The sequence below is a fragment of the Cottoperca gobio genome, chromosome 23 (genome assembly GCF_900634415.1).
Source record: "Cottoperca gobio chromosome 23, fCotGob3.1, whole genome shotgun sequence".
Lineage (NCBI taxonomy): Eukaryota > Metazoa > Chordata > Actinopteri > Perciformes > Bovichtidae > Cottoperca > Cottoperca gobio.
In genome coordinates, this window is record NC_041377.1 from 4,950,001 (window position 1) to 4,973,154 (window position 23,154).

At 39.1% G+C, this 23,154-nt stretch overlaps 3 protein-coding genes across 3 annotated transcripts in view; all 3 read right to left on the bottom strand.

Annotated features, from left to right (window-relative positions):
- ucn3l (urocortin 3, like) overlaps positions 1–1,197 on the bottom strand; it is a 2,124-nt gene extending 927 nt beyond the window's left edge. Inside the window, exons 1-2 of the mRNA XM_029462242.1 lie at positions 1,083–1,197; positions 1–670 (exon numbers count right to left, since the gene is read on the bottom strand). The exon at positions 1–670 is cut by the window's left edge and continues 927 nt beyond it. Of these exons, the coding sequence (XP_029318102.1) occupies positions 193–660 (468 nt within the window). The 5' untranslated portion in view covers positions 661–670; positions 1,083–1,197 and the 3' untranslated portion in view covers positions 1–192. The remainder of the gene's footprint in view (positions 671–1,082) is intronic.
- Positions 1,198–4,554: 3,357 nt separating this feature from the next.
- LOC115028493 (amyloid-beta A4 protein) lies at positions 4,555–9,589 on the bottom strand. The gene is made up of 8 exons (XM_029462304.1): positions 9,509–9,589; positions 9,320–9,397; positions 8,986–9,039; positions 8,806–8,854; positions 7,536–7,748; positions 5,876–5,947; positions 5,024–5,203; positions 4,555–4,840 (listed from the first exon to the last, which is right to left on the bottom strand). The coding sequence occupies exons 5-8, from the start codon at positions 7,729–7,731 to the stop codon at positions 4,815–4,817; spliced, it is 474 nt and encodes a 157-aa protein (XP_029318164.1). The 5' UTR covers positions 7,732–7,748; positions 8,806–8,854; positions 8,986–9,039; positions 9,320–9,397; positions 9,509–9,589; the 3' UTR covers positions 4,555–4,814.
- A 7,152-nt stretch (positions 9,590–16,741) lies between these two features.
- Positions 16,742–22,957, bottom strand: LOC115028624 (uncharacterized). Its single transcript, XM_029462510.1, has 16 exons — positions 22,940–22,957; positions 22,822–22,860; positions 22,702–22,737; positions 22,472–22,606; positions 22,122–22,217; positions 21,571–21,771; positions 21,343–21,453; positions 20,251–20,325; positions 19,851–19,907; positions 19,488–19,589; positions 18,772–18,825; positions 18,631–18,681; positions 17,272–17,325; positions 17,139–17,192; positions 16,977–17,023; positions 16,742–16,880 (listed from the first exon to the last, which is right to left on the bottom strand). Exons 2-16 carry the CDS (start codon positions 22,825–22,827, stop codon positions 16,742–16,744), a joined length of 1,218 nt encoding a protein of 405 aa, XP_029318370.1. The 5' UTR covers positions 22,828–22,860; positions 22,940–22,957.
- Positions 22,958–23,154: the final 197 nt, after the last annotated feature.

Genomic DNA, 23,154 nt, shown 5'->3' on the forward strand with positions numbered 1-23,154 from the left:
ACATGAGAGCAATTCAATTATATAAGAAATGCCTATTTTACCTGAAACGTGAGTGGGAAAAAAACAATCTTCCAGTGGAGAAACACATCAATAGCATTACTTTGAAGGTGAATAATAAGTAATTCATTACATTTCAGTAACGAGGAGGCCAACACTGGTCATGGCTGTTAAATCTAAAGTTGTCCAACATGTTCACTTTCTCCGTCCAATCTGAGCCAACATACGCGCGTTCTCGGCCGCCTTGGCTCGCAGGTGTTTGGCCTTGGCGACATCAAAGAGGACGTTCATGATGTTGGTCGGGACGTCCAGAGACAGGGTCAGCCTGCTCCTCCGGTCGCCCTTGATGCTGTTGCGGAGCATCTGCCCTCGGAGCTTCGTCCGGCTGATGAAGCGGTAGTTTGCGGGACTTGAAGTCCTTTTTTCCCGGCTGGACTCCGCAGAAGAGGAGGCGGAGGTGGAGGAGGAAGAGAGATACTCTGCAGACTGCAGAAGGGACCCCCAGCCGTCAACGGGGAGCTCGTCCTCATAGCTCCGGACCCCGACTGCCATCTGGTCGTCGCACAGGAGGTTGGAGCGGGTGTGGTAGAGGCGGAGGCACAGGCTGGAGGTTGGCGTGCACAGGACCGAGAGCAGCAGCAGGGTCTTTAGGGACGACAGCATGCTGTGTCCTCTGGGACCAACACAGGTGAAGAGGGAGAGGGAGAAAATGTTTACTCCACGACATTATTTAATCTCAGTGTCTATCTTAGTAGGGTATTTTATTTGAACAGTTCTTAGGTGTTTTACTCTCAAGTAAGTGACAGAAAACGGGGTGACAATGAAGTGACAAAAGAAGAAGGTGTTATCAGTCTTAACACGGCTCTCACAATAACTAAACATGTTACTTTACATTAAAATCTCCGTTCTCTCTACTAAAACATGATTTTAGGACTTTAAGATTTTTTTCTAAGATCGATAGTTCAGAGCAAGTTCGGCTTGTGTTTTCAGAAAAGTGTTTAAGCCTTTGCACAAGAAAATGTAATCTAATATTTTGTACCAAATTGGATCACAAACATGTAAGCAATAATTTTCGAACAACTTACCACTCGTGTCCTACAATAAGGAGTACAGTTAGAGAGGTCACCCAACACGTATCCCTGCAAAGAAAAACCAAACTGGCAGCAATCCTCTGAAATAAATATGTGATAAGAAATCCCGATACACTGATATTGCGTGCGGAGGTCAGCAGTGCGCACAGTCTGACCAGCAGTGTGTCTTGCGTGTCCATCCCCACTGCATTCATTTAGTAGGAGCCATCAAACTGCAACCCTACGCCAGCAACAACGTCATCCCCTTCATATTTTGGTTTGCTCTGATGTATCCCATTGGTTGTGATGCAGTGATGTCGGGGTACTTAAAAAAATAAGTTAGTAAATGTGACCTTCTGTCTGTGAACACAAGACATCACGACCACAGATACAAAGAAAACTATTTTTATGCAGCCTGAGACTTTTTCTTTGTTAGTTTTCTCCTTCATGTGATGGTTTTTACACTATTCAGCCTGGAATTAAAACTTTGCTAGCCAATTAAAGACATTTTTACAAGAACAGACATGTTATATGCTATATAAAATTGCTTGCTGAGAACAGACAGCTTCCATTCAGAAGCATGGACAGCTCTCATTCAGAACCATGGACAGCTCTCATTCAGAACCATGGACAGCTCTCATTCAGAACTATGGACAGCTCCATCATTCAGAACCATGGACAGCTCTCATTCAGAACCATTGACAGCTCTCATTCAGAACCATGGACAGCTCCATCATTCAGAACCATTGACAGCTCTCATTCAGAACCATGGACAGCTCCATCATTCAGAACCATGGACAGCTCTCATTCAGAACCATTGACAGCTCTCATTCAGAACCATGGACAGCTCCATCATTCAGGCAACACTTTCTTAAACTAAAAATATATAAAAATATAAAAGAGATGAATGCTTTATTTTTTACTCAATGTCATATAAAGTCACTGAAGACTTAACAAGTTATCTTTCTTGCTATGAAAGGTACACTGTTGTTTCAATTATATATTGTCACATACATTTGCATACAGTTATGAGAAATTCTTATACGCTTCACACAAAATTAGCTGCGAACAGGCAGCTACTATTTCGATAATCAATAAATAGTTTTTGGTCATTTTTAATAAAGAAATGTCAAACATTTGCTGTTTCCAGCTTTTCAAATATGAGGGTTTGAAGCTCATATATGATAGTACATTTAATATATTTGTATAATACCTGTAACTAATTGCTTTATTAATGGTTGTTTAATTATTTGACTAATGAGTTATATATCAGTTATCAACTTCTGCATTGATTGGATTTGGTGTTGATCCTCTCCAGAAAGCTCTGTTTTAGTTTGCAAGTCTGCAATAAATAATACACTTTAAGTCAATACATGCTCACGAGTTCCACACTGTCTAATGAAGTCTGCTGTTTTAAATGTTGAAAAGTTGATATAGTAAATGGGCCATCAAGGAGTCTTCGGAATTAGCTAAAAAGACAAAGCAAGTTTCATGCTGGAGGAGAATAAAGTGCAACCAAAAGCGTCTCTATTAATGACATTAGTAAATGATTTATTAACCATTAATAAGGTAATTTGTTACAGCTAATAAAGTGTAAGTCCATTTAATAAAGCCATAATACTCCTGATATTACTCACTCATGCATGGCACTTCAAGCATGGAAGGTATAAGGTACATCTTTCAATATAGTAATAATAAATAATAATAATGATATTAATAAAAATATACATTTTACTTGTGTTACTGTGTGACGTGTATGACAGGTTCAAAGAGCTCTACATTTTTCACAGTATGCATGATTTGCATGCAATTTAATTTCAAAAGATACCTGAGATCGAGAGAACATTGTGTTTTAATTAAAAGGTTCAGTGTACACACAACACACGCAACACGGGGACAACCTGCAGGGATGTAAATGACATTGTCAAAACCAAGCTGGAAGGAGTGAGAGGATCAAAGGGTGTTTGGTCAAGCTCTAACGAGCAACTTCATTGTCGGATTAATATGAGTGTAAGTTTTCACAGCTGGAGTAATCAGTCTGGGACACACTGTGCAATAAGATGTCCTCCCACTCTTGCTTCCGCTCTGCAATTGATCTCTGGAATGGAATTAATTGCTCCTCTCCAACTTCAATGGAAAAATCACACTTTCATTGGTATGCTGGATTATGTTGTTACATCACTTGAATTTTTGCTCAGTTTAGGTGTGATGGGCTATTGACCACACATTTTCTTCTAGCCTGGTAGCCTTATATTTAACAAGTAAACAAATATCTAGCAATAGGCTGAAATACCTGTTCTTCTTTCCTGATGGAAATAAAGTTGTATAAACTTTTTCTTGAATTGTCAGTTTCTTACTATGAGTGTTTGGGGTCATGAACACAAAAGGTTTTGGTTATTTCTATTTTTGTCTTTGTCCTTGTCCTTCATACTTGTTTAAAGTAGCTCAGTTAGGGTTAGGGGTCAGTTTTCTTTTATAAATAAACATGCAGGCAGCCCTTTTCACATCCTGTGAGTTAGTGTCGCGCTATTCGGTAACACGCCAAGAAACGTAGCAATGGGCCAACAAAGGCAGTGAAGAAGACTGCTAGGAAGAAAAAACGTTAGTAAAAATTCAAAATTGTCTTCGCTTTATGTGCAAGGGAACACAATTGACAATTTATTTGGACCTCAAGAACACACAAAGCTTTTTGGTGTTTACAAGAAAACTCCCCAGGGCACCTTTACGGGGCTTTGAGGGTTATACAATTTCAAACCTAAGTAGATCTAACATTTTTTTGCAGTGTGGCATCTGTCTTTAGTCTTGACTGGTTGTGGTTGGCAGGGGGTGTGTTCAGCGAGAACAGCCTGTCACCGTAGACTGCGTGACCACATCTTGCAGATCTATGAAGCATCTTCACATGTGGGAGTATATTACAGAGCAGAATCGTGACTAATATAGAGAAAGCCTCTGGAGGCTTGTCGATTAAAGACTCATCTGTCACTTTGAGGCGAATGGAACTTCTGCTTTAAATACTAACTATTGTCAGTGAGCAACCTTTTGTGGTATTGATTTGAAGAAACCTGGTGGTGGAGCTGCTGCAGCATGTTGCAGTGAAGACTACTACTAAGGTCTCTTCTTTAAAACATCAACCACCCTGAGAATCTAACTTGTGTCGTGTTTTTTCACACTGCCAGAAAAAAACCTCAAGTGCGTGCTGTCCCCCATCTCAACACCAACGCAGGAATCCCCTGCTACCGCTGCGTTGGTCTGATGGAGAGTCCTCTAAAAAAGTCCCCGCGTGATCTCCCTCATGTGGCTCCCAGCCTGACCCATAACACCCCCTACCAAAGGAACATATGTAGTGGTGGAGGTAGCAGCAGGCAATCAGCTATCAGCTTCTTATTTTTCTCACCGCACAGGAGGCAGGGCAATTGACAGAAACATAAGAAAGGTGACCGAGCATTACATAAAGAGAGATGGAGAAGAGACGAACACGACAAAGACACACAAGAAAAGCCTGATTTAATTTGTCTGTATGAATTTACATCACTTTTGACATTCAAAAACTCACCAATGTGAGTCTATTTCAGAAACATAGGCTTATTAAAAAAAATCACAAAATTCACATTTTGATTTTCAACACTTTGTCTATGAAAACAAATCAAGAAACAGCCGTTAATATATATAAATAAATCCAATACAAAACACAAAATTATAAAAATTTTACACAGTTATGTACAAAAATGATTTCCTTATTTGGGGTTGCTAGTTTCCTCTCCAGAGTTCGGTACCTGTGGAAATGTAAATACATTATTGTATCGCTATGATAAAGAGATGAACAGATTATTGTACTTAATGACCATTTGTTTAAATTTACAGTAACCTCCCAATCCTACTAATACAACCAAAACCTTTTACAGAAGATTAGCTGTTACAATGTATATTTAATCTGTGATCTGATTGGTTCCCCCTACCTCTCCTCTCCATCCCGCACCAACTCTGGCACTCTTGTTTTGAGGAGAATCGATTGCTGTTGCCTCCACAGCCACCATACACATACGGCCTGCATTCCCCTGAGCGAGGGTGGAAGTACCAGAGCAGAACATATTCTGAACAGGCCCCCTCTGACATCGGCTCCAGGCAGCGGTCTGCTTCTGAAATTGAATGTGCGGTGAAAAATATAAAAAAATATCCTACAAACTGAGATGTTGGATATGCTTAAAAAATAAAAAGGAAATGTTTCAATATGTTCGATGAGTGGGATCACTGACCACCTGCATGACACTGTACAAAATATATATAGAGACCACTTGGGGCCACTAGTGTGCAAAGTGCCTGGTACAGCTATGATTTAGAAGGGAGATATTAGAGTTTGTCTGACAAGATTTCACAGATTTGATGGTAAAAAACCTGCAGTCCCATTGAAACGTGTTCGTGTAAAGGATGCTTTCTTATAGAGATCGATGAAAATAGTGTAACTGAAAACAGCAAATAAGTGAATTCCTTTAATATAAATGAGTAACTGTAAACTTGCTGGATGCTAACAATGCATTGTTATTCTTTCACACAAGGTTTAGTGTGAAGCTGCATTCTTCATTACATCTTCTTTAACTGCATATTTTTATTCATAAAGTGCGTCATGAAATCTAGCACATGCATCAAAAATTCATGGATTAAGTTTTGCTCTTATCATCTTCTCCCACCTTGTGCTTTCAAGCAACTCATTATTCATAGATTATGAAAATATGTGATACACAAAGCAAGTAAACAAGATAAAAAAAAGAGGGATAGGATGAGAAGGAAAATCAGTTTTCTTGGCCACTCACCAGCTGTGTTTGCTCCAAGTACACTTCTTTTCTTCCTCTGTCCCCACTCAGCAGTCCCTCCCCCAAGAGAATCTGAAGACCCAAAACGACATCAATAACAAGTTTTACACGTTGATGGATTAAATCATCAGGGACCGAAAGAAGGAACCACTCTGACTGGACCAACATTGAATGAATGCCAATTGAGTTTTGACTCATCTTATATCAGACTGAGCAACATTTCTCAAAGTAGTTGAGCTACAGGGAGCGTTCAATGTTAGTCTTTTTGTTCTCTGTGTGCAAACTTTCTGCAAATCTGCAAACTTTGATTGACGGAAGTCATATCCTTCTAACCCTAGAACCAGGGATGAAAGGGGAAGTCAAATGAAATGAATAAAAAGCCATTAAAAGAGCTGGATAAAATAAATGCACAGATAAAGATAGTTTTATGACGTATTCTAGAGTATGTTGATCTTTTTTGATCAAACAACATCACTAATATCAGCTACTATCATATTCACAAAAGAACAGCAAATACTCAGTTCAGTCAGAGACACTTACGTCAAGGAATTAACCATTTATAGCAAATAAAGACACGCTTCAGCAGCAGACGGCGTTGACGTGAGCGGATCAGCTGATATCCACACAGCTGGTTAATGAGACTGTGATTGTGAAGCATGAATAAATGAATGGAGCAGCTGATGCCAATCACTGACCTCAGTGCTCCATCTGAACTAATGCTATGCATGATTAGTTAGATTAAACCATATATGGCGTATAAAACTCACACTCTACTGACAAAGTGTCTCAGGTGACATGTTTTCTCACAGTAAGAGCTCTCCCCTTGCATCCTACTGCACTCACATAGGTGAATGTATTGTGTCATGGTCCAGCAAGCTTAAGAAAGAATGAAGAAAGAGCTTCCTGTTAGTTAATATAAAGTATGTGCTAAGGTTAATACAACAAGTACACATGTTGTAACAACAGGTGGTAAATGCAGTGAAGAGGCCATGTTTATTTAATTCCTTTCAAGAAAAGTGTCCCACTGTGCTTGTGCACATTCATTATTTTGTTCAAAGAATGCGCTACATGTTCTTTAGCTAATGAATGTAATTTATGAATAAACATGCTGACATTGACAATGGGCAATGACAAGCTTACTCTTTGATTAGTTTTCTGGTTATGTAAAATAAATTGGGTGGTAGAAAGCTTCATGTTGACCCCAATGTGTGGTTGCTTTTTTGTTTTGATGTTGATGACATTTGAACTATTTCACCAAGAGTTAAACTAACGACAAACAGACCTGTACAAATAACTGAGGAACACCACGACCTCTTTCTTTCTCTAAGTGACCAAGATAGAAGCATGATAATGTACTCTGAGGTGTCCCAATATAAGTAAACAATAGATGATAGTGTCCCGAACACCTCAGAGTACATTATTACTGTTGAAAAGTCCCTACAATCTCAACTAACACACTAGAAAAAATGCCTACATCACAGCTGTTACACATAAGTCAGACATATGTAACCATTTAGCTGCGACACACACTTGGTCACACTCTATAAATGTATTGCGGGGACAACTGAGCACTTTGGAAAATGATGACATCTCAGACATCTGTGTGTTTGGCCCATGGGCTCGGGCCCTTCATGTGTAATACAGAAATAATTATTATCACCAGTGCGGTTGGGTAGGATCACAGGGGCAGGACTGGTCATTTCTCCCAGTGTGTCTCCATATTCTTCCACTTCTTCAGCTTCTTCCTCCATCCCTTCTTTCTGGAGGTCAGGGTTGAGGTGTATCACTACATCGCCTGGCTCCTTTTTATTCTTAGTCACTGCCATTGTTCCATCTGGATCCACAGACTTCACCATGAACTTGTATTCTAACCCTGTAATGATACAAACATGATACACACAATCATGAACACCAAATAAGAATGCTGTTTAATTCTATCTTGTACTATACATATATAAATATATATTAAAGAGTAAATATTGAATATATACATATACATACATACTTTTGAAATAGTAGTGGCAACGTTTAAGTAAATAAATCAGACATTAGTTTCAGTCTGAGACCTTTAAATTTAGAGCCACACCACTTTATGTATTATTATTATTATTATTATTATTAATAATAATAAAATAAAAATAAAATAAAATAATAAAATAATAAAATAATAAAATAATAAAATAATAAAATAATAAAATAATAAAATAAAATAATAAAATAATAAAATAATAAAATAATAAAATAATAAAATAATACAATAATAAAATAATAAAATAATATATATTAATACATTAATAAAAACTTTACTACCTTACTCTTCCTACTTGCAGTTTCCTAAAAGCGCTGCTGCTTAATAAACATCCACAGCAGTAAAACTCAAAAAGTGGTTGAAACACATCTTTTCACCAAATATATTGTAATATTAGACGTGTGGTTTTAATGAGCAACTATTAGCTAGCAAGTTGACCATTCATGTTTTGATATTCTTTGACGAAATCATGTGTTTTTTCTGTAATAAGTATTTGAAAAGAAAAGTTCCAAAGTGTCCTCTGTGAAAAAGGTTGACAATACGCTGAATTGTCCTTTAAGTGTCTTGTGAGCGTGTAGTGGATTCTTGGTGAGGCGTCCCCACTTAATGGTAGTCTCGTGTTTGTGAATGGCTTTACTGTTGCTGGCACCATGGTGTGTGTTCCTCTGAGAGAACATAACAGATGGCAAAACACACACGGGTGCCACACTGCTGCCACGAGCGCTCTACAACAAACAACCACACACACACACAAACACACAAACAATATGTAGGCCTGTACGAGGCACGCATATATTCACTCTCGGATAAATGTACAAGTACACAGAAAGGGTTCAAGATGTTCAAGTGAATAATGTGACACCCTCCAAATACACACACACAAACACACACAAAATCTTACCACACTTTTCTACCACCTCCTGGTTGACTAGCTCCTTCACTTCTTCAGTCTTGACACAGAGAAAGAAAAAGACAATAAGTTCAATATATATATAAATGTGAGTGTGAGTGTGTGTGTGTGTGTGTGTGTGTGTGTGTGTGTGTGTGTGTGTGTGTGTGTGTGTGTGTGATAAACACATACTGAGAGTCCAGGCTCCCCCTTCTCGCCTTTTCTTCCTTCAATACCCAGTGTACCCTACAGTAAAAATAAAATGATGTAAGAATTACATTTTATTAAGCTAGACATTTACGTACAAAGCATTTTCATTTTAACAAAACCACCACACAGAAAATAAAGTTCCATCTCTTTCAATAGCTTACAACCAGCACCTGAAACCATTAATACCACGTTCACGTCATATTGTAGCGTATACTATAAGAGTGTGTGTGTGTGTGTGTGTGTGTGTGTGTGTGTGTGTGTGTGTGTGTGTGTGTGTGTGTGTGTGTGTGTGTGTGTGTTCATGTAGTAGTCTCACACTCTCTCCTCTGAGTCCTGGAGTCCCAGATGCACCCCTCTGTGGTAGCTTCGATCGGCCCCGTCTCCCCCTCTCCCCCTGTTTGACAAAAATCAAAGTGCGCACCGAAAAAACACATTGTGAGTTTGGAAATTCTTTTACAAAACCTATTTGCTAACAAGAAGAAAAGAAATATAGCAGCACACTCACTTAAGAGCAGCAGGAAAGACAGACCAATTAGGTACAACTTCGGAATATCCTCATTAGAGGTTTCCAGCCACTCTCTGTCAACACTGAAAGTCTGGTCATTGCAGCTGAGAGGAGCTTATTGAGTAAGATAATATTTGAAAGCTGCAGACGGAAATAGGCCTCTGTGTGTGTGTGCGTGTGTATGTGTGTGTTAATTGAGGACATGTTTGTGCTGTATTCACTGCTGCAGTATATGCTGCCAGTCTTTCTGAACGAGACGCAGACATAGTGATGACTGTAATCAAGCTCCGCTCGTCTTCCTGTTCATTGTGTTCTGTCCACACTTATTTTTGCATGTATTTTTAAAAAGACTGACAGATAGCTGTGTGAGCAGGCACCGTTACATGTTACATTACATTGTTTATTTTATCTTACTAAGTACATTTACAATAAAATATATGCACTTTTACTGCATTATAATGGGATACACACTTCACACTACTTTTACTGATACAGTTTGATATAAATCATTTTTATATTTAGCTGAGCTTACACACACACTTATGTAAACACACACACACACACACACACACACACACACACACACACACACACACACACACACACACACACACACACACACACGCACGTCTAAGCTTCTCCTTTGAGGATTCAGTAAGTAGCACAAAGTTCTTTCTTGTTGTGCTGTTTTAAGAGATATCAGGAGATCAATCATTTCAGTGTAATGAGGATCTGACACAGGCAGAGATGACCTACAGATTAAAGAGATTACATTCAAATAAGTCTTTGTCCAAAGAGAACAGCGAGACCATTGTTACTGTGTTATCCTGAGAGAAGGACGTAGTGAAGTCGTGATCAAGAGAACAGCTTGATATCTTGATAAAATGAGATAATTCATCTGTAATGTCGATAATAAGGCCACATTTGTCTTTCAATTTATTAACACAATAAAGCATTATCAATGCAGTGTAAACACTTATATGTCAGTATCATATTTCCTCAATACACTGAGGAATTCTGTACCTTACGCCCTGTGTCCCCACGGATTCCTGGAGGTGCTGGTGGTCCCTCATCTCCATCCCTTCCTGGATTCCCTTCTGACCCCTTGAACCCTGGGAAACCCGGGAAACCTGCTGAACCCTGCATGGAGCAAGAATAACATGAGGAAGAATTAACACACCAACACATCCTTTGTGTGCAGGGGAAGATAAAATCTTATTATGGTGTTCTTTTTCCTGACATTTAACAATATACACCTGGGACAAACACATAATCATTGGTGAAAGTAATATAATAATGACCAGTTATATATATCTTCATTTACTAACCTTGTGTCCTTTCACTCCTGAATCACCATCCACACCATTGATGCCTCCTTGTCCCTTATCGCCCTGAAGTGATATCACATGATGAGAAAAGTGAGTTTGTATGTTATGGGAAGAGAGAAAGATAAATCTTTTTGCGCACTTGAATGTTTACCTTGCGCCCTATGAGTCCATTCAGCCCAGGTATACCAGGCGTCCCGTGTAAACCCATATCTCCCTGTTTTGTAAAGACAACATTCTCTAGATTACTGACAGGATTACTTCACATGACATTGTTAGATAACATACAACTCTCTTTTGGTCTGAGATGCCAATTCCGGTTTAACCTTTTCTCCATCCAGGCCTGGACTCCCAATGTGTCCAGTTAAACCTCTCAAACCCTGTAGCAGCAGAAAACATAAATGACAATATATCAAAGTCATGCAAATAGAGAACCTGAAACTCAAAAGAACCATAAGTGGCTGACTAAACAATGAGTGACGAATAATATCGGCCTCCACCTTCTCTCCCTTCTCCCCTTTGTCTCCTGGTAAGCCTGATTCTCCTGAATCCCCCTGTGAAACGAATGAAACAACAGACTAAATATATGATGTTGAATGTTTAAAGATTCAGAGCATCAGGATTGGTTGAATAGTGATTGTTAATGTACCTGATTGCCCTTCAAACCCAGCAGTCCTATGTCTCCTTTGGCCCCCTTGGTCCCATCCACTCCATGATCCCCATTGCGACCCTTAAATCACATCATGGGTATTACTTTATGTGATTCATTGAAGTTTAAACAGAATTTTGCCTCCATTTACAAGTAATGAATGTTTGTTTGCGTATGTTTGTATTGTAGCTCTACCATCTCTCCATTGAGTCCTGGCTCTCCTGCATCTCCCTGTAGGAAAATAAAACAATTTCACCGACAGCTCTAACATAAAAGTGTTGAATGGTTAAACTAATGGTGTTGCAATGTGAAGATATTAAAATAAACCTTTATTTACCTTCTGGCCTACTGGTCCTCGGGATCCAAAACGTCCCAATGCCCCCTTAGTGCCCGCATCCCCCTTTATGCCCTTACAGAAACAATTAAAAATACTTTCCTTAATTATGATTCTTTTTGCAGTCCCATTTATTACAAAGTATAAAGCAAAGTGTTAGTTGTCTATCAGAGACTTGATCATGACGTTTATAACATCTCTGTTGTGAATCGCGTGTCCATGCTCTAAAAGTAATTAGTCTTCTTCTTTGTGTTTTTCAAATGTTCACATCAGGATTTATTACCTTGACTCCAGGAGGACCGTCCTCGCCCTTTTCTCCTTTATCGCCATCAAACCCTGGTGGGCCACGCTCACCCTGAAAGAAACATGTCAACTCAACTCCTCACAGCTCTTTTTATGTGTTTACTTTATGTGTGCTTTGAGATATGTTTGGATATATTATTTATTAAAGCATTTCCTCCTAATTCCAAGTGTGCAGCCTTTGCTTGTTCTAGCTTCACGTTTCTTCTTCTCTTATTTATTGTCTGTGTATTAGTCAACCTGCCTTCAATGGCCCCTGTAAGAACATATACAGTTGTATTGAATTGAATTTAAACCAAATGGCAAATATATTAAAGGATATTACCGCCTCTCCTTTGGAACCCTTAAATCCACGGGGTCCTTGGATTTGAAGCACACTCCCCTGTAGAAAGGGATTCAACAAATGATAACGCAAGTAATGTGAATTCCCATGGATAAATATCGAGCCATGAATGTGTACTGTCAGCTGCATGTGAAGCCCTAAAAGGAAACACATCATACCCTTTCTCCTCTGACTCCAGGCAACCCATAGTCACCCTGCAAAACAAAGAGATGCTTTTAAAAAACAAACATGACTATTTTAATTCCATATGCCAACAAAAGTACATGTTTTACTTTATATCTCTTCCTGCTTTGTCCAATGTAATCCACCTTTGATAAAATGTCATGGACGGTCGTTGTACACAATGTGACCACGTTTTAGTGGCATTTGAAAGGAGGACCTTGAATTTGAAAATTTCACCACCTTGTATACCGTATGTCCAATCAGTATTGGTGGTAAATGTAGTCGATTGAAGCAACATATTCCTCAGTGCTTTCTATATTTACCAAGGAAGAAAGGTTGCAACTATAAATCTGTTCTTCTTTTCGCATTCATTTGACGTGACAGTGACGTAGTTGGAGGAAAGAAAGAACCGCAGGCTATTTCAGCTTGGATTTTCAACCCTGATTGAGTTTAGTAAAGGAAAACATACTGCATTGCTTCACTGACATGCTATCTATTGCCATGGCTGACTAGTGAAATAGTACTGTGGGAAGGTATGAGCTCAAGAGGACCTAGGTGTTCATAGGGGGAAAGAGCAGTCAACTGTTAAGGAGGAAGTGAAGCTGTGTCTGGCAGATAATGTACTAGTTGCAGCAGTACTTTTCCCTTACACTTTTCTTGACCCCTATGGGTCACCTGAGACCACACTCTGCACACTGTATCATTGCTGGACAGACCATAAAGCCTTTTTTGTTTTTAATAAATTACTCAAAGACAAACTTAGTATCTTTTGAAAAGATACACTTTAAAAGTTTGTGAACACAATTGTGACAAACCATGTGAAATAACAGCTCACCTTTTCACCTTTGCTGCCACGCAAGCCTTTTGTACCCTAAAAAAAAGGTTTAAAAAATAGATTTTGTCTCCAAGTGTACATCAGTGAAACTCCAATAGTGTGACATTAAATGATTTACTTTGTATGGTTTTGAAAAGCTGCTTACTAAATGTCCAGCAGCTCCTTTAACACCTACAGTGCCTTTTTCACCCTGAAAAGAAAATACATCTTTCACGTTTTCTGCATATTCCACCAACATTACAGTACGATCACATAAACTGTCTCACAAACTGGTGAACACAGAGTGTGACATTTTACATTTCATAAACTGAGATCAGGATTTCCCCCCCCCCCCCCTTAACCTAAACATAGACACCATGACACGGGTTGTGTAGAATGTATTAGATGAACTCAACTCACCCTTCTGCCTGGAAAGCCATACAACCCCCTGGCACCAGGCTCTCCAGGAATACTGGTGGACTGGTGAGGAGGAAGGAAAAGTCATGATCTACTTTTTTTTACACTGCACAAATCAAAATGACAGTATGCTGCTGCTACTAACATAAAACTAAAACTCGTAAAAAAAAAAAGTATAATATGATGTTGGATTATTGGGTAGAAAAAGAAGAAGTAAATGCTACTCAAATATCATATATGCAGTATTTGTACCTTTTCTCCTTTTACTCCAGGCTCACCAGCAGGACCCTTTATTAGAGAAGTGCAGTGGAAAATATCATTAAACATAATTTCCAGTTGGCAATACATTTAGATAAAATGTCCCTAATTTCAAATAATGATAAAACAGATTTGGAATGTGGAAAACTGTACTACAGACGATACTAAGTGTATTTACGGAAGCCCTGAGTGGCAAGTGAGGAAAAAGATAATTTTTTACCTAAAAAACTATTTACAGATGTATTTATTTTTAAGAACTATTGAACTGCTCTTAAGTCATAAACACTGGAGAGAAAACTATTTAGAGCAGACTTAAAAAATGGATCACCAGAATATCTCTTCTTTCTTGCCTCTCAGGGCCTCCGTACATATTAGAGCATGGGAAATTGCTAAAATCACACACAGAGCTTGCAAAGATAATTTAGCTCATTTATATTTCCTTACATGAGGTCCTGCTGCTCCTCGAACTCCAGGAGATCCAGGAGATCCATTCTTCCCCCTTTTACCCCGGTCACCCTGTGTCAACACATAAAACATCTTACGTCTCCAATAGTACAACTCTCCCTGTCCATATCTGCATTCATTCACAGTTATAAAGCATATCTAAACATGCTTCTAAACATCAAAAGATGGCTAAATGGCAACTTGTAAGTTAATATATGATGATGTACCTCTCTGCCGGGGTCTCCTGGGTCCCCTAGGGGACCCCTAATTCCTTGGGAGCCCTGCATACCTCCATTACCACTGATGCCCTGGATGCCCTGCACACCTGGAGGCCCTGGCTCACCTGGTTGACCCTAAGAAATAGAAATAGGAAAAAGGGAGAGACAGATAGAGACAAACACACAGTTAAAGGTCACTTGTTTCATGTAATGTATTTATTCAGCTCTTCTATTATTTTTGAATAATTGCTTTCAAATAAAGTTCTTCTTTCCTTTATCAATTGAAATGCTCAAACACAATTTCATATGAGTGAGTGAGTCACTGAGCCAATTACATTTGCTAAATTAAAACTGCGATGGGAAGCAAAGTCAATCAGCGAGAACACGATGGAAGAGACTGTGGGAATTCATTTATTTAGAAGGGATGTTAAAAATAAGAGATTGTTTGGTTTGGGTTTTATTTGCTTGAAATTCCACCTTGTGTCCGGGAGGACCAGCCTGGCCTTCTGGACCTCTGTGGCCGATGCCTGGCTCTCCCTAAAAACACAAAGCAAACAGGTTTGGAACATATTTGACAGTCATACCTTTAAATTCAAATCTCAATTTACAGATAACAGCTGCAAACTAAAATAACTATATAACTACAGCTTATGATTATTTTTTTTACCTTTTGTCCGTTTTCACCTATTTCCCCCTGAAAAATATGGACAAAAAAAAACGGTTCGAAAGTTAGAAAGTGCACCTCAGCACATTGTTTTTCATGAGCCAAAATAAACCAACACAGAGGAATTTGAAATGAATAAATAAAAAAACACAAAAGAATAAGCAGACTTGTCAGCAAGTTTAACAAAGGGAATTATTAATGTCTGTTTTAATCTACTGTCTCCCAGTCAAACAGAAATAGCGCAGAGTGTGACATCAAAGGCCTGGACTCAACTGGCTTTACTGACAGGCGAGACGGGAGAGAAGTTTTCCCTCAGCTCTGATGTCATTTACTGATGCACTGTGGGTAGGAGGGGAGAGCAGCGATGATATTTTTATGAACTGGAGACACATTTTGTGTGGCGACTGTCATTCTTGCTCTGTGATCTCAGGATGAAGATAATGACGCTTTAAATTAGAATAATCAGTGAGACAATATCAGTGACTCGGTAAATCCTGTCGGAGAAATGTGTGTTGAATTTAAAAAGGTGAGCTCACCCAAGTTACAAAACACATTTGTCACTCACTTCTAGTGGTGTCCATGCAGACAGTTGTGATTATATGTGCCCATGTTTCAGCTTCATGATCTAATGCCTGCAAAACTAATGGCATTGCCATCGGCCTCAGCAGTACCCCACTCAGATGCTAGCATGGCTGATGTCATGTAAATGTCATTTTGTGTGAACTGATCCTGTTTAGTCACCTTTTGTCCTGGTGTTCCATTTTCTCCCTATTGCATAAGAAATGTAGAGTAAAGGAATTAAAGGGGACATTTATTCTGCCTATCTTTTAATGTACAAAACACAAGCTGAGTATCTCATGTTAAGAATACTTTGTGCCCTTACCTTCAGGTGAAAATACTCTGGAGGGTATGGGTGTGGCTGTCCAGTTTCTTCATCATAACCCCCCTCTCTCCTCCTCTCCATCTCCGCCCTCCTCCTCTCCCACTCCTCCCTCTCCCTCTCCAAGTCTCTCTCCCCCTCCTGCTCTGTCCTCTCCCTGTCCAGCTCTTTCTCCCTTTCCATTTTGTCTCTCTCTAGTTGCAGCTCAGCCTCCCTCTCTTTCTCAAGCTCCTCTCTCTCTCTCTCCATCTCGATCCTTGCCCTCTCTCTCTCCCTCTCAAGGTCCTCCTCCTCCTCTCCTCCTCTCTCTCTATCGACGTCCTCCTCTGTCTCCCAGTCGTAGTCTCCACTCCTCTCCTCCTCCTCATAGATGGGATCAGGGCCCGTTTCAGTGAATCCATCTGTCTCTACTCCTCTGTCTTGTTCTATTTCCCACTCTTCCACTTCTTCAGCTTGTTCCTCTCCTCCAACTTGTTTTTCTGTATGACTGTATCGCTGCCTCTCCCTCCGTTCTTGCCTCTGCCTCCTGGTATGTGTTTGAAGGTCAGAGTTTTCTTGCTTCTTCTGCTAAAGAAACACGTTTTATAACACAAACCAATGTATTTATGAGTCGCAACATCTTCATTTGGATTACTACTTAGTTTTTTAATCATTGATAACAGACTTACATTCCAGCTGTTGTAACCTTGAGCTCCAGAGGACGAATGCTAAAAATAAAATCAAGGGGCAATCTCATATATGGGCCACGGATAGTGAACATGAAATTGCATTTTTATACTTTATTTGATTCACAAGGTTGAAGTTTTAACTGGATTTTTTTACTTTTTGTGCCTCCTTGAAACGATTTCTTCCACCTGGGGCACCTGGCATGAACACCTAAAATATAAAAATGATTACTACTTCCACTTTTATTATTATTATCAATCTTTCTTCTACAAAACCAGGTGACACTTACCATGGAGTCGGGCCAGGGGGCGCTTTTCTTCACCCTGATTTGGGATCGAGGCACCTATCAAGACCCCCAAAACTTCTCATGAGCAAATTCAGCACAATTATTTTTGATGCTTCCTATCAAACAGCTAATGTTTGTGCTCTGATATGTTCATAAAAATGTAAGAAAGAAAGACACAGATTTGCTTAGAATGTTATTTCAACATTTTTTACTGAAGGATACGTGCACAGAGAGGTTAAACACAGACAACACAATGTAATAACAGAGAAGATTTCACCAGTGAAAAAGAGCGTAAGCTACAAATATGCTTATAGTACCACTACATTCTGAATAATATCACTGGTGTTCAAAGATGTTTGCTGAAGTAAAAACACATTTTTAAATAAATAAAGTTTCAATACAACTTGTCAAAAGAAAATATCTATTGAAATTGTTGGCAAAAGTGTTCAGTTATATCAGTTGTGATTTGTTAAAGATAAATATTTGTCTTAATAAATAAATTAGGAGTTGTAGACAAGGTGAGTAAAGTAAAGGTGGTGTATATATTGAACAAAGTGAAGAATGAAAATAACCTGGACATGAGGAATCAGCTGGGCCTGATTAATTATAGAGCTCTACTCAAAATAAAAGCCTTTATACAAGATATGAACTTTGGTATGGCCATGTACTTGGTTGAGTGTCTGTGTGGAAAGAAGTCCTTCCTCATGAAACGTTGGCCAGGTTCAGGGCTCCTCGCCAGCAAAACAGTTCACAGTTTATTCACACGCTCCATGTGGTGTGTGCTCTCTTATGAAAGCTTAAACACCCTATAGTCACAGTCTCTTGGGACTTAAGAGACTTCCTGTTTAAAAGAAACGAGACAGAGAAAGTATTAAAAGTATCTCTCTGGAATTGTTTCTTAGCTTGTAAATCATTCAAGAGTCGGACTAGGCTACTATTTCTGCTCATTCCCATTCAGGCAAGCATTAGAGAAATCATGCCAAAAGCATGCTGCTCGGAAATGCTGTCCTGTCTCATGCTTTAGTAATGGTATGATGGTATATTTTCATTCCCATTGTATTCACATTAGCCTTATCTATGCACCTTTTTTTGCACTGGTGAAATTTTCAGAGTTAGTAGAAAGAAGAAAAGGTTTTGAAATATGATGCCAAGTGCTTATTACTTAAAGCATGGTGTATTAATGTAATATTACTAATTATGACAGGGAGGAAGTGAAGCCCATCATTCAAGTTGTTCGAGCACTTGTACATTACATCCAGGCGTCTTGTGTTAAGCATAAATGCAAGAGATTTGCATTCCAAGGCATGCAAGGAAAACATTCAGTTAACTTTGAAGCTTTTCAAATCAAATCTAAAGATCTACCTTGTCTGGTTCTTCTGTTGTGATGGGAGGCGTAGGAAGTGACGCTGCATCCTGGTCACGACATTAAAGGATAGATAAGAATGTGACAGTGAAAGCACCACGTTGATTAAAAATGAAAATGTGACACCAATAGCCCCATACCTTTTCTATATCACTCAAGGATTGTGATTGTGGCTCTGTGGTTGTCAAGAAAACCTTGTGGGGGGGGGGGGGGGGGGAACAATTGGATGAAATAATTATTGAGATTGATAATTTATTTGACCTTGGCTTTGAAATACCAGTAGCCTAAATGAGCTGTGTGTTGATAAAGCCATAGCGCTGTCCGTGGTGCTGAAAGTAGCAGACAGATTTGTAATTGGACACAGTCACTGTGATGTCACCTATTGTTTAGGGGGCTACCGTTTTAAAGCCTGGAGTTTGGCATTCTGGTCGGTGCCATCTTGGTTTATTTGCAACCAGGGCTGCGGTCAAATAGTCTTTTTTGCTTAAGAAGGTTTGTAACTTGTGGCAGCCATGATAAGTTTGAATTCTCTAAATGCTAAGGTGCTTCAATGCTTCCTTTCTTATCTCCTTTAGCATAGGGTAGACTGGACCATCTTTTACCAAAGGAAAGGAGATAATGCCGTCCCACAATTTCTTCTGGCAGCAACATTTAAAGCCCCCATTCGGCCGTAAATAACATCCATCGTCATCGTCTAATTTTCTATGTTTTAAAAGTAAAGTTGCCACAAACCAAAAAAAACATGTGTCCTCTGTAAGTGCAGTGGGATTCTCTTGGCACCGCGGTTGTCTTTATGAATTCTCCTATATATAATATAAAAATATAAAATAATGTAAAGATGTTTCCATCATTTCACCTGTGCATCTATGTGTCCGTCTGCGGAGGATGTTAGAGGATGACTGGAGGTTCCCGGCAATGTTTGTAACTGGGCGGGACTGTGTGTGGGTAATTGTTCCTCCTGCACGGACAAACAAAAACAGCATATATATGTTATTATTCTTCATAACTGAGCTCAGCTGTCTCTGCTTCCTTTCTATCAGAGTGTTCTATCAGTTTTGCAACAGGGAATGACTGTGTTATTATCTGGGCTACAGCATTATTAATGCTCAGCTGTGTGGTGAATTTCATTTGTTTGAAAAACATGGAACATATTTTACACAAATAAATGGATCATAAATGTTTTACCCAGATTAAAACATACAGTTTGAAGCACATTTACCTGTCTGTGACCTTTCCTCTCCTGAGAGGCCAAGTGGTAATTTGGGGAAAGTTCATCCTGTTAAGAAAAAATGTGTTTAATTATAACTTTTAAACACTCTTAACCTACAGTGATGATGTGCAGAGCAGATGCAGTGGGCTGTAATCATAAAGTAATTTATTCTTAATGATTAATTCAGGTGGTGGGTGTGTCATTAATCAACTCTCTCCAGTGTGTAGTGTGGGCACAGATGAGACGCTGCTATTAAAAAGAAACTATTTGATTATGAGTTGTTTGACAGGTCTGTTAGCAAGAAGCCTCCCACCACGACAACGCTCCAAATCTGTAACAGCCCCACGTCACCAATCATCACTTCAACATGAAGTTCCCAAACGATACACTCATCGCAGCTGCTGCCTACCTCGTATTCATAACTGTATTCTTCACTGTTATAAAACTCCTCTTCGTCTTCTTCTCGCTCGTCCTCATCACTTGTCTTTAGAAAAAGGAGACGTGACAATAATTACAGGAAGATACTGTCACACGTCATCATTTATCATTTGTGTCAATGGATGGAAGACGACGATGCCAAGCGATTACAAAGGATTCCATAATCAAATCTGTTACCAATATAATGAGCAGCACACGGACGTTAAGACAAATGCATGCTTTTAGTTTTACTAGCCACACCATGAATACAATAACTGGTTAATTACGTTTGTTATATTTAAAACATGTTAGTTTATTATGATTCCTTTTTATTACCTTTAAGCATTTCTACACAAATACAGTTAATGTCATGTTAGCGACGGCCAGTGTCAGAGTCTGTGTTTACATTTTGCAGTGTGAGATGGCTGTGTTAGTTGCTTTTTATTTTTGTTTTAGTTGGGGCAAAAGTGAAGTGAAGTTTTTCAGGTTTAGTTTGGACCCCTTCAATGACATTTACCAGGCGTTGTCTCTGCCTCTTATGTCGTCCTTTATTTTCTTTGCCCTGGTTAAGAAGTTCACAGTAAGAGAGAAAAAAGATAAAAGGTTTCTCATGCGTTAGACGTTGATGATCAAGGTTGATACTGTAAGTTGGGGGAGATATTTAAGTGGTTAATGAACATCAACAATTAATGCAACACCTTTACGTAAAGTTACCAAATGGTTTAGACCTATTTGTATAGGAGCACACCAGCAGTTCTGCATGTTTCAGCCCACATTTTATTACAAATGAATTATACTTGGAGGCATTTCATAAATGTAAGATGTTCATACTTTAACTGAAATCATTAAACACATGAAAGGTGGGGAGGGGTGAGCTAAAACATGCAAAACTGCTGTATATATACTGTATGCTACTTTAATATATACGCTTATCAAGGATCAAATCAATCAAAAGAAACACAATTACAACATAAAATGAGTATTTAATGTTTTATGTTGAATATAATAGAAACAATACTCATGCGTGTTTTGATTATTTGATGTCAAAGCAAGTCATCGATAAGATCTCCACGGTAGCTTTTACCTTCCCACGTTCCCTGTTCTTCTTCTTCTTGTGTCCCGAGTTCTTCTTCAGGGAGTCTTCCTGAGTGGGGAGAACAGTCTCCGCCACAGTTTCTGGTAACCCTGAAACCGTCTGACAAGCACATTTTCATTTTAATTGTTTTTTTTTATCAGCAGAACATACTGTACATGATAGACAACAGAAACTCTGATACTTGAGTGCTTTATCAGGGTTAACTATTGTCCGTACCTCCTGTGTCGTAGTAGAATTGAAAGTAGAATTGATAAGAGTCAGATTCATTTTGAGTGACGATACATTGGCAACGTCCACATCTACTATCTCCTTCCCTCTCCGCTTTAACTTGTTCTCAGTCCTGTCGAGCTCTTGCTCTCCGTTTAGTGTGGTGACGGTCCATAAAGTTGGACCCCCTTCGGTTTTATTCAGAGGGTCCTGCACAGCAAAAGACAAAAAAGAATTGGAAGTGAGAGAATGTGATATTTGTAATGTTTTGTATGATGATCTTGATGAAACATGTTGTTCTGTTACTACAAGTGTTGCTTTAGTTTAATATAATCAAACATGAATAGAGCAACAGCACCTTGTCTCTCTTTCAGGACTTGTCTCAAAACATAGAAAGAAAGTCTTAAGGGACGGGTTAGAAACTACTTGGTCCTGGTGTATACTTTTTGGTATCAGGACATTTTACAGAACTAGCATCAAAAACAACCGGAAAATATACTCAATCAAGAATCAAGAAAAATCCTGAAGGCTGATTTCTTTAACCCTTTGAGATTACTTACAAATGTCAAAGAGCCTGGAAGATGTCCATCTATATCAGAGTCCTCGATGGTGTCCTCTTTCAGCGGCTGACTGGTGAGGTCAAACTTCACTGAACTCTGTTGAGACAACAAGATCATTTTGATGTCACCATCTTCTCTTTAATGACATAAAGGATACGAGTGAGCTGAGGACAAATTACTTTTTTTTAAAGTTATTTAGCGAATGCATAGGAGTTCAAGAAGTAATCACGTGGACTGATTTGTAACCAGCTAGTATCTGTTTACTGTTGTTCAGCAAACTTTGATGTTTTGGCGTTAGCTACCAAATGGAATGACTTAACTCTCACACTTCTTCCCCGGAGTTTACTTACAGTGTACTCAGCGATGACGTTGGAGGTGTGACTTTCGGTGTTTTTGGTGGTTTTCTGGGAGGTGCCGAGCACACGAAGCAGATCCTCTATTCCGTCCTGCAGCAGTCTGTCGATCAAAGCCTTCAGCAAAGGCAGCTGAGAAAAAAGTTTTGGTTAAGAAGAGCAAACGGGGATAGTGCTACAAAATCCATCTACCCCAAAATGTAAACAATGTCGTGCTCAGAGCTTACCCTTATGCCGTAGGCTTCAAACATCACTTCAATGTCCTAAAGAGGAAGAAAAACATATTCTTCAAAGTGCAAAATGAGAACATGTATCCCAGAGGAGGAGTTACTACATCCTGTATTCACCTTCATCTCAATAGCTTTTCCAGGAGCTGCAGCATCACCCTACGGAGACATTCAAGTAAAATAATGTAATTTACATTTCCATATACATATGGCTTTCAGGGATAAAATGAAACACTACCTTGTCTCCTCTCAGGCCTGTTTCTCCTTTATCACCCTGGAGAAAAAAAAGACAAATGAGCTACAGAGCCAATGTGTTTTTTTCAATAACTCAGTTTCCGTATGAACCTGATTACCATCTTACCTTCTTTCCTGGTGAACCCTAAATATACAGAGACAGAGGAGCAAGACATTGGAACATGCATCTAACATTGCATGACATCAAGCTTGCCATAT

Bases quoted from the DNA above. Each gene is read 5' to 3' on its own strand.
- LOC115028493 (XM_029462304.1), bottom strand. From the start codon at position 7,731: ATGGTGAAGTCTGTGGATCCAGATGGAACAATGGCAGTGACTAAGAAT. The intron at 5,948-7,535 runs GTGATAATAATT...TTGGGTCTTCAG, and splicing joins GATCCTACCCAACCGCACTG to ATTCTCTTGGGGGAGGGACT. The intron at 5,204-5,875 runs GTGAGTGGCCAA...ATTCAATTTCAG, and splicing joins ACTTGGAGCAAACACAGCTG to AAGCAGACCGCTGCCTGGAG.
- LOC115028624 (XM_029462510.1), bottom strand. The intron at 19,908-20,250 runs GTAGGCAGCAGC...TTTTCTTAACAG, and splicing joins AATACAGTTATGAATACGAG to GATGAACTTTCCCCAAATTA. The intron at 19,590-19,850 runs GTAAATGTGCTT...TTGTCCGTGCAG, and splicing joins AGAGGAAAGGTCACAGACAG to GAGGAACAATTACCCACACA.